Source organism: Bacillus rossius, chromosome 8 (genome assembly GCF_032445375.1).
Source record: "Bacillus rossius redtenbacheri isolate Brsri chromosome 8, Brsri_v3, whole genome shotgun sequence".
In the NCBI taxonomy this organism is placed as follows: Eukaryota; Metazoa; Arthropoda; class Insecta; order Phasmatodea; family Bacillidae; genus Bacillus; species Bacillus rossius.
In genome coordinates, this window is record NC_086336.1 from 44,455,609 (window position 1) to 44,467,326 (window position 11,718).

At 33.3% G+C, this 11,718-nt stretch overlaps 1 protein-coding gene across 9 annotated transcripts in view; it reads left to right on the forward strand.

The window, feature by feature from the left end:
• LOC134534824 (cellular tumor antigen p53-like) overlaps positions 1–906 on the forward strand; it is a 44,000-nt gene extending 43,094 nt beyond the window's left edge. For all 9 annotated transcript variants that reach the window (XM_063373444.1, XM_063373447.1, XM_063373445.1 and 6 more), the window contains one exon: positions 116–906. In XM_063373444.1, coding sequence (XP_063229514.1) covers positions 116–146 — 31 coding nt within the window. In that variant the 3' untranslated portion in view covers positions 147–906. The remainder of the gene's footprint in view (positions 1–115) is intronic.
• Positions 907–11,718: the final 10,812 nt, after the last annotated feature.

Here is an 11,718-nt window from a genome sequence, read left to right on the forward strand (position 1 = left end):
CTTCAAACTTTCATAAATTGCTGTATTTTGTGCGGAAAATATGGTATCATGTTTCCTGGTGAAGGTTGTGGCAAAGTATCATTCAAAGTTGTCCGTGGCTTCCTTTTTTTTGCAGTTGTGATGGTGCGGGGCCATCGGGAAGCTGAGTTTATCACACATGAACAAAGAGCAAAGATACATTTATACCTGTCGCCTTAAATACATACATCTTTCTGGAAGATCAAACTACATTTTTGGAAGAATTTACGTGGCAGCATTTGATAGGTAGTGTTGAGTGACACTGAACAATTATGTGCTGACTAATGTCAGCTATTAGAGTTTTCTCCAGTTGTACAACATGCGCACAGAAAAACATCCACCGATATAAACACAGAATAACAGGGAACATTCTTTTTTGTTGGATTGATTATGAATTAGATTAGTCCCTTTAGTTTCACTGAAGTAAAGTGATCAGAATACCGTGGATTTGAAGCAACTTTTAACCAATTTTTCCCAGTGTAATAAATTCTCAATATTATCCGTTTCATTATAATAAATTAATTTTTATTAGTACTACAATAATAAAATTTCGTTAATTTACCAATGTTTTACTTACTGAATTTCTATTATTTTAAGGTTACTCCCAACATGGTTATGTTACTGCTAGGGACAAATTATATGTGAATTGCGATAAAACCGAAATAACATTGAAAAACATGTCAATAAACCATATAATACTGAAATGCAAATTAATACACCGTAAAATACTTAAATGCAGCAAATATATTAAATAAATCAGCATTTTTAATTGAAATATTAACTCAATTCACAAAACCATAATTTTTCAATATATTAAATTCAAAGATTTTAATTTATTTAGCATGATGTTTATACCAAAATGTACTTAATAAATAGATTTCAAATTTATGTTTACTTTTTTTGATACTGCACCTGTTATTAGTAACTCATGCTTATTATTATGAAGATGGTACATCATCCAAATACACAAATACATTACAATTTATTTTTATTTTATTTTTCCAAGTAGTTACATAAGCTTACTACAAATCATTTTATTGTAATTCTTGCAAAAGTGTATCATTCATCAGTCAAGATGACACCATTTTGATGAAATAAGAATAATTAAACATTTAAGTGTCAGATATCAGATAGGTTTAATAGTACGCTATCTTTATGAGTCAACAACATTCATCAAAAAATAAAAACAACAACAATCATAATTGTTTTAAGAACAAAATTGATCTAAAAATAAAACCATGAAATCATCTCTCTAGTTATTACATATTTGCTATAACAATTAATTTCATGATGAAGACTTGGACAGTTGTCATCAAAGTTAAGTAAAATACTGGATTACCAACATCATTGTCATTAATTTATATGCTACATTAATTATTATCTGTAACTATATTGCAAGGGAATGTATTTTTTTTAAATAATTTAATTATTTGATTTAATTTTAATGGATAATCATAGCAAAATTATTATTTTTTTAATTACTCAGAGTAATAATGTTGATATTTATGGTAGGAGAAAGTAATGCTAAATTTGGTTTTGTGAGTTTTTGAAATTTTGTTTTCTATTTATATGTTTGGAAAGTTAAAAAAAGTACTAAAATTTAAAATGTACATATGTTGAAATTATTAACATAACAAAAATAATATTTTTGCTAAAGTTTATAAATATATGGACAACATTTTTTTTTTAGATAAGTTACTGTGTTCAGTTAATACATAGTTTGATAATATACTGTTTTAAATTTAAAGGCACTGGTTTTTGATTCAATGAAAAGATTTTCTAAGTATTAAAATAAATTCTCCCTTTGTTTTGATCATCATTGGCTCTTTAATTTAGGCAAAACATACAATTTGGTGTAATAATAAAAGTATTTTTTTATTGTGTTAATGGTTTTCGGTTTTCTACAATCAGCATGTACTGGAATGGAAACAAATATGTCAATCAAGCCTTCCAAATGTTTTAAGCTATTGATCTTTAGATAATTCCACAGATATTATAGCTCCATTAAAGTCTAGTTTGTACATATATTATATATATTATATATATTATATATATAATAGGTATATAGGTATATGAGAGAATATTTTCTTGAGTGCTGTGCAAAGGTAATTGTGCTTCAATGTAGGCCTAATTTATACAGAGGGATTTTCTTTAGTTTATAAAAAAACATTTTTTTAAAAATCCTCATTATTTGCCTAGTATATTGTTTTTTTTTTTTTTTTTTTTTTTTTTTTTATCACTTACAGTGCCACTACATTTGGCAACTCAAATAAATTAAAATCTATGATTACTGGTAGACATGTAATTCTTGTGTAAATATTTCCTAATTTCTTACTCAAATGTTATATTCTGTATTTTGAAACATATTGTACAAAATATTTTCTTGATAAATCAGTAAGTCTGATCCCCAATAATGAGTTGCATCAACTCAGACTTGTGTATTTTCTCATTGTAATTTTTTTTTTTTTTAATTAAATATTCTGCCTTTTTTTTAGGTAAAATATACAATTTGGTGTAATTGTAAAAGTATTTTTTTATTGTGTTTCTGAAGTGTCATCTGCAAAGTTAGTTATTATATTATACTGTGCATTATTTTTAATAATAAAATATTATTATTGTTATTATAGGTAATGTTTCTTTGTTATTTAGACCATAAAATCCCAGTAACCTATTTCTTTTTGGTATTTTATTTCTCTCCCTAGTAATTCATTTGTATGTTATAGTAATGTTTACTGAGCTTTGTTTAAGAGTTTAATTCTTGTCATACATACGATCATAGAAACAAAAGTAAAAAGAAAACACAAGTACTATGTCCACTTTCAGGTAAGTAGCTACCAAATTCACCTGAATGCTAGGGGAGGATTTTTTTCCCAAGCTTAACATAAAAAATTCAAACTCATTTTGCTTTGAGGAATCATGACAATATTATCTCTTTCAGTAACTTCAACAATAACCAGTATGATTGAATGAACTTAACATGTATTGGTAAATATATAGTGTACGGATTAGCGCCAAAAAAAAATCGTACAAATCTGAAATAACTTTCATTATATGCTCTTTTACGTCCTCTTTTCATAACCGCCTGCGGAGATAAGAAATTCCAATTACTTTTGGAGATATCGCCATTCTTATTTTGCAATAAAAGACCTATGTAAACATTCCACCACTGCCATTTTATATCTTGCCGTGTGCGCGTGAATGCCTAAATAACAAAAATTTTCCATTAGGTAAGGTTAGTTACATTATAAATACTTCAAATTAAATGGAAATTAAAAATAATATCAATTTATTTTACTTGTATAGTTTTAAGTATTTATAATGTAACTGACCTGAACTAACAAAACGGGACAAAGGTAGATTTAGGTCAGGTCAGCTACATTATAAATACTTTGAAACTGAACGGACATTAAAAATAATAAAATTAATTTTAATGGTGGTTTAGTTTTAAAGTATTTATAATGTAGCTGACCTAACCTATCAAACCGGAACAAAGGATTAACAGTAGGAATGAACGTAATTTTTTAAAGCATAAAAATTTGAAACGTTAAAAACTCACCTAAGTTGGAGGCGGCCTATTGGTTCATTTGAATATTGGCCTATCACGAACTATCATGTGACAACATTATCCAAAAAAACAATTGATACTCGTAAACAAAAAACAATTGTGAATGCTGTGTGAATGTGCAGGTATAGTGATTAAAATTTAATAATTCGATATCTCCAAAAGTAATTGGAATTTATCACCACAAGCTGTAATGAAAAGAGGACATAAAAGAGCATGTAATAAAAGTTATTTCAGATTTTTATAAAAAATTTTTTTACAATAATTAAAATTTAAAAATTCGATATCTCCAAAAGTAATTGGAATTTCTTATCTCCGCAGGCGGTTATGAAAAGAAGACGTAAAAGAGCATATAATGAAAGTTATTTCAGATTTGTACGGATTTTTTATGGCGCTAATCCGTACACTACATATTTACCCATGTATTTAAAAACAAAACAAACATACTCAGTATTAGCATCCCACACAGCCTGTATCAGCTTATTTAAATGTTGTTTAGTTAAGTGTCATAAACTAAATGAAAATGAGATGCAAAGTAAACAAATCCATTTTGTGTATTCTAAAGTTATACCCAAGAGCTATTTTATGCAAAGGCAATTGCAGTCTTACCATGTATGTTCATATATATAATATGGCACCAAAACTAGTGAAAATAAACAAATGGCTAGTTAGTATGTAGGAAGAAATTCACCAATTCCAACATTAAAATCAAATGTATCTTTTAGTTGCATAAAAAATAAAAGTGGAGTATTGAGGTTAGGAAATTGAATGATTCTCACCAGACTTCTTTATTTTGATTAATTTACATAATTACACTTTGGTCATTAAAAATTGTAAGTCCTAAGGAAACATTTTATCTAATTCCATATCATATGAGGTAAAACATATTTTTTTCTGATCAAAGAGATTAAATTTAGAATTCATTTTGCATTTGAGTCGCTTTGCATTGTGGTGGGTATGGTATTTGAAGCAAAATATACAGAACAAATTTTATATCCCCCGCCTTCACCTTTCAATTTTAGTGATGCTAATAATTATCAAATTGCAGTAGACTGAGTATGTTTAAGTTTTGCCATGCTCCCCATAATTCCTAGAAATGATAACAAAAGAAACATGTCAGCCACCACCATGGATTCCTCATTTTGTGTAAATAAATTGAATTAAGAGAGTTGTAACTATCGAAATAAATATGTACTTGAATTGGTTTTAGTACAGTGGTATCTAAACATGAAAGTAAATCAATTTCGATTAGTGTTTCTCCTTGTATTTTACTTATTTTAAACGAAAATCTAATTTTGATAACTGTGAATTTTAAGACGTTTCCAATATAATTCCCAGTAATGTATATACTTCTCAAATATATTATAATCTTGTTCACAGAATGCTTGCAAGGTCTGCCCACATAAGTTCGACTAATACTTCTATAGGCTTAGCTTGTTGATACAATGATTACTTTTGAAAATCAACCTGTGAACCCCCTTACATGCGTGTGTGTGTGTGTGTGTGTGTGATGCTACAAGAACATAAAAGTAAAAATATATAATATAATAATAAAAATATATATAACTAAATATAAAAATAAATACTGATATGATTTTCTTCAATTTCCCATTGTTATATCAGCTAAATAAAATTTTGCGCAGCACTCGCAAAAATTTTACAGAGCTGCTACTCCACATCCTAATGAAAAAAATCTCTAGTTTCCGTATACAGATTTTATACACGTTTTAATTTTTTTTGTATACCTACATAGAAGGATAGCATTTAAATATATAGTTTATGAATAACCCACAACATTTATAGACTTGTGATCCTTTTTTTCTAAATGAAAATCTTGACAAAACCGCACTATGTTTGTCAAATTTTCTATCTTCTAGCACAATTATTGACGAAAAAATTCAGAGATTCAATAGCATTGAATTTCCACTCTGAACAGTTCTTTATTGACTCTTATGTGTTGACCATGGACATCATTACCAGATGTCACCATTCAGCATGGTATGAAAGGTAAGGGGAATAGTTGTTGCCTGGATATTGTCTACCAGCAATTTTATAAATAAAATAAGTAAACATCTGCTAGCCATGGTTGTAACAGTGGATACAAGCATTGCATGCAGAAACTGCTATAGCCAAGAGCCAAAGTCATCAAGATGGCAACTTTCGTGAACATGGGAGGGATGTACTAAGATTAGGTATTGGTGTGCCAAAGTAAATTTTATGGTAGTGAAACTATTCTGGAATACATTTTGTAAAACTTGAATAGTCATAACAAGATATAATCGCAACTTTAAAAACATTTATAATTTACTAGCCAGGAAAATTGTATTGGAACAAATATGGCATCAAAGATATTTAACATTTTGTTGGTTCTCTAAAATATTACGAACACGGCGCTATCTCCAAGTATTTTTTAAACTAAAAGTTGCTGTCCAAAAGATACATTAAAAAAATTAATCTGAAATATTTAAAAAAATATATAATACTAAGTATACATATATTTATTTTTGCTTAAATGGCAGAAATCAGTCTGTAAATAGTTCCTACAAACAAACCTTAACCTTACTTAGACGACTCAACAGTTAAATATTCATCACAAAATACTTATTCAACATGGTGTTTATATGTAGACTAACAATATGTAGTGTCTACACATGATGAACGTTGCGTCTTTACATTTCAATGATAACTAAAATTGTAATGCCTGCATTTTAACGTATTTTTTAAGTTTTCATTCTTTATTTTTATGACTATGAATTAGAACATAGTATTAAGGATAGTTTTACTATAAAAAAAATTGTTTTTTAATACCTATGTGCTGTGTAAATTCTGCGATATTGACAAAAGTTAATATATACGAATGAATCACACAGGTCCGCCATCTTTACGAGAATTCTGAGACTCCCGCAGATAGCAGCACCGTTTTTACACATTTACATTCCAATCGACTTCCATCCCACTCACAAAATTACTCCTACCAAATGCTATATGCCAAGAGCTAAGATGTTAACACATAAAAAAAGAATCAATCGAAACTCTAAAAGCTTAACGTGCTGTATCTGTGCGATTATTTAACTGTTGGTGCTCTCGCCCTTTACCCTTTTTTTGGCTTGTTACTCGCCATCCAGGATACAATCTTGCCACATTCACTCCGATCAAAACTTATTGGGCCCGTTCTACAATGACACGGAAACGGAAATGGATCTCCCCGAACAGAGTTTCTACAATACCTACCACGAAGTAGAGGTGGGTTGTTACAGCAATTTTCGGTATCTGTTCCAACCTGATACTGATACAGTAATGTACCTAGTTACAAGTATCTGATACTTTTGTATCAGAGCTTTAGCGGTCCCAGGAAGCGACAAGGTATCAGCATTCTCGTTACAGGGTACACATCCTCCGTGCCGTCATCAGCAGCGTAAAAAGGTATCGGTGTGTGATACATTATTTATCACGCCCGGTAATTCTCTACCTCTGTTACTCTCATGCCCGCCTGATACAGCCAGTATCAATCAGTTTAACATTCACTGCAGTTCGTCCTGGCCGTGTATTAATTACCACCATGTACATTGTTGCGGGCTGTCATGCTTTGTAGTTAGTATCTTTATAGTGAAATAAGGAATGGATAAGTGCAGGAAAAAGACTTCATTTGTGTGGAATTTTTTTACGGAAAATAATGAGTTTGCTAATTGTAATTTGTGTAAACAAAAACTGAGTTATAAATCATCATCGACTAATCTGAAGAAACATTTGAAATGTAAACATTGATATAGTATGCTCACTAATGTACGTATCTGTTTTTTTTTTTTAATTTTTAATTTTTGATAAAATCGTAATCTTTTAATGTATGAAAACACTAGTTACTAATTGTTTTCGGAAAAAAAAAGTCCTAATGTTGATTACATCTGTTATTAGTGTCAACTGAGAATTTATTTGCATTTTCATAGATGTTAGGTGCACAAATATAAATATTATATCTTGTATTAATGTAGTTTTTAATATTAAAATTTCATTAGTTTTATTATTGAACGAGACTGTGTACGCACTGCGCACTGAGCGTAATTTGATGTGGGACAATAACCAAACGACTCGTAACAATTTCGCTTTGCACCTCTCCTTCAACGCCTTCCCCTGCGCTTCCTCCCCTACATTATTTCCCTTCTTTATCCCTTCGTCGTTCCTGCTCCCTCCCCTTTCACAAGCTCCGCCCAAGTGACCGTAATCTGCGATCGGGTTCTGCGCACATTGGCCGTGGTGTTGTTCCAGGCGAATTCTGAACTGATACTAAAGTACTTGATACTTTTCAAGTGTACTCGTTTGCCGTTCCTGATACAGGCGCGTATCAGTGCCAAAGTATCTGGTTGATACTTTTCGACTCACCTCTACCACGAAGACGGATACGGACCCGTACGGATTAGCTCGGCAATGCTGAGTTTACTTTGCTCCGTGCGACAAATAGAAGCCGAGTAGGTACTTGCCTGCGGAGGTAGCCATGTTTGTTTATTTTCTAAACACGTTGAAAATCGTGTCAAGTACAAGAATATGTAGCTTTCTATTATAATTTTGTCGTTCATTTTTTATTACACATGTAAATTCTTTCCGTGCTGCGATCTCGATGGTTGTAATTTGTTACGTTTCCTTACATTATGGAAGCAGCAGAAGCGATAGTGAAGTGTTCCGTTAACGTGATCCGCCTCGTTTCCGTGCCATTTGTACAAAGGGCCTTTATTGAGAAGTAGAGAGAGTGAGAATTCACAAGAAATACAATATGCATGATTCCTCTTAAGGGGCCTGCCTCGTCAGGGGTGTAGATGTGTGAGGGAGGCGGGATGAAAAGCGCGACGTTTGCTGATGCTTCTAGCGCGGTATAGCCTCTAAGCGCAATACTCTGAACTGGCGCGCAGTCTTCTCGTCGTCACAGGATTTCTGTGAAATTTGAGGGGTGACCGTAGCATTATATGGCGGAGAAATGAAGATAAAGGTGTAATGCAAGTCCCTTAAAAGCTTTCAAGAATCTGTACCGGTTGTTTTACGTATAAAAATTACTCTGAAAACATGTGTTTTAGCCATTTTAACTGTTCTAAAAATACAGTTAAAAAAATCAATCCAAAATCAAAAGTACTTTTCGGCCCTCAGCGAACTCTTAAATGCTTTTCGTAAGCAGATCCCACTCGGATATCTTGAGAAGTTTTAAAATCGCGTTGTTTCCCCTGAAGCTCTGCGCACCGTGTGTGTGCCCGGGTAGGCGTACCTTTGGCTCGGGGCGGGGGTGAAGGTGAAGATCAAGGGTGCAGGGAGGACGACAGGTGGTCGAGTCACGCGGGAGCTGTCTGACGTGGTGTTGGTGAGGGAGGGGCGAGGACACTCGGCGGGCTGCGCCTCGATCGATACGGCGGGAGCCGCGAGGCTGGGCGCTGCATCTCGCAGTTTAGTTGCCGTGTGGCGTCGCGGGCGCCGTGGGTAGCTCGCCCGGGAGCCCCGGGGACAGCAACAGGTAAGTGGCGCGGTCACGGAGACGGATCCCTCGGAACATTTCACTACCGCCTCTGCTGCTTCCACAGTGCACGGATACGTAACAACTTGCAACCGCAGTGAGATTGTGTTTCAAGATTACGAAATAAATAAGTATTATGCTTAGAGATCATAGCACGGGCAGAATTTAAGCATATAATAAAAAATAATAAACCAAAAAAAAATAACAATAGAACACTAGATGAAGCCATTTTTAACGTATTCAGTGCATAAACAAACATGGCTACCAACGCAGGCAAGTACTCGACTTCTGTTGGTCGCACGGAGCAAAGTAAACGGAAGAGCTCGGCATTGCCGAGTTAATCCGTAAGGGTCCGTCTCTGTACTTTTGTAGAAACTTGTGTTCCTTGAGGTCGGTCTCCGTCTCCGTTTACGCAACGGATGTCCCCCCCCCCCTTCCCCTCCAACTTGGAGGTATGGAAAAAAATATACGAGATATCGGTGAAGGCATTGTTTTATTTTGAAAGATGCACGGCCAGCTGTTACAAAACCTGGCACTTCAAACCACACAGAAAGTGTTCAGAATGATAATATAACTGTCAAAAATCCTTGTTTTTTGACGTAGTTTTCTCAACAATTTTTTTTTTTCAAATCTCCTTCCGAAAAAAAATTCTGTATCCTCCAATGTTCGAAACAACATTACGTAATTTAATTTAAATACAGAATGAGCCTGGATTCGACCGACAAAATTTGGCTGCAGATTCATTAAGAAAAAATAAGTTGGGATACTCTCTCTCTCTCTCTATATATATATATATATATATATATATATATATAACTTATAATGGTCTGTAGTGTTTCCAAAGACTGGAATATGTTTTTGAAGTTCAAGCTGCACCGCCGGTTTACTGCAAATTAAATATGAAGTATTTAAGATGAAGCACGAACGTCTGGTTTATGTTTAGTTGGGAAAAGTTATACAATAACTGCAAAACTTGTACGCCACGCAATAGTTTTCGAGAAACTCTAGTATAAAAGTTAGAGAACAAAATACAACGCCTGACATATATGTAACACGCACAACAATAAGTACTCAGTAGCTGCTTCTAATAAGGGGCTTTTATTGATAAATTAGTTACGTGCCAATGAAGGTTACATACTTAGAAGAAAACTATTAATAATAAAACTGAAACAACTGTTGACAAAAATTAGTATACGAAATCATGACGCATTACATAAATTACCACAAGAGAAAAATAAATTTGATAATTGTGTGACGCTAATTTCTATGCCACAATTTACAAAAATAGAAGTCTCTGTTAATTCTTCATGACTCCTGCTGAATGCATGAAAATGATGTATTAAGACATGTGTTCACCGAATGTTCGAGGATAAACATACGTATTGGCGTTTGAGACACGTGCTTATGTGGTGTTTGTGACTCAAGTAAAATTATCATCAGCAGTAACGTCTAAGTAATGTTACTGCTGCACCGTACTGGGTTCGAAATCCGATCTTAATACGCTGCGAATTCTGCCAAAATCAAATGGGATCCAAGATGACTGCAAAAGGTACGCCATGCTATAGTATGGAGCAGAAAGGTAAAACTGGTGTGTATCATAAAAAAACTTATTATCATTCAGGGATCACAATTTAATATCTCGTACTAATTTCGTATCACACTAAAAGAGTATTTAAAATCAACAGAGCTGTAGCAAGAAAATTATTAAAAGGCAGACTAGACGTTACGAAGCGCTCTGAAAAATATTGAGGTATAAACGTGTTACGGTACAAGTGATACTAAACAACAACGAGAGTTTCAAAGATTAAAATCAAACTTTACGTTCGTTGCATGGCTCAGGAACAGTGAAATAAAGCAACTTGCCCTTACGTATGATAAAACAACAATGCATTATTGCACCGTGTCAATACCAAAAAGGACTTGAATGTTGAAAACGTACGTATCAGAATATAGGGTTAGTAAAAAAAATATTAGCTGACACAAAAACTTTCAGATTGAACAGCCATGATTATACGACAGTATTATCTGTCCAGGGAAAAGTTACATTAGCTGTATACAAAGTTTAAATATTACCGAGGGCGAAATCACAGACAAGATCACTCAACTGTAAAATACCTCAAGGAGCAAGTGACACGAACCATGTCTAGCGTCGAACCAAAGAAAATTATCCCTACCAAAATTGCAACAAGTGCCTCTCTAGGCGCTGCGTGGAGGATTATCATTGCAAATACGAAAACTTAACACAAAATAAGTTGACTAACTACTTAACCAAACAAAATTTAGAGAGTGGCTGGCAAAAAAAAAAACGTTAATTTTGCCATCACCATTTTTTTTTTTTTTTTTTTGCCTGCGGTCAGATCAACTAACAGCCCGTGCGTTCAGCGGACGAAAACATGTAAATCAGACTGATTTAGACTTACGGCATAGACCCTCCAAGATGTGCTATAAGAAATGTGATCCCTGACCAGCTGATTTACAATGTTTACAAGCGCCGGTCCTAATATCTTAATACGACAATATGGGAAACTCGGGCCAATTAGCACTGTCGAAGCGCGAGACACGTTACTGGATTGCTTTCTAGCAATTGATTAACTTGTCACTGAATTTTTTAGTATTACTCTGTAATAATAATATATTCTTGTCAGTA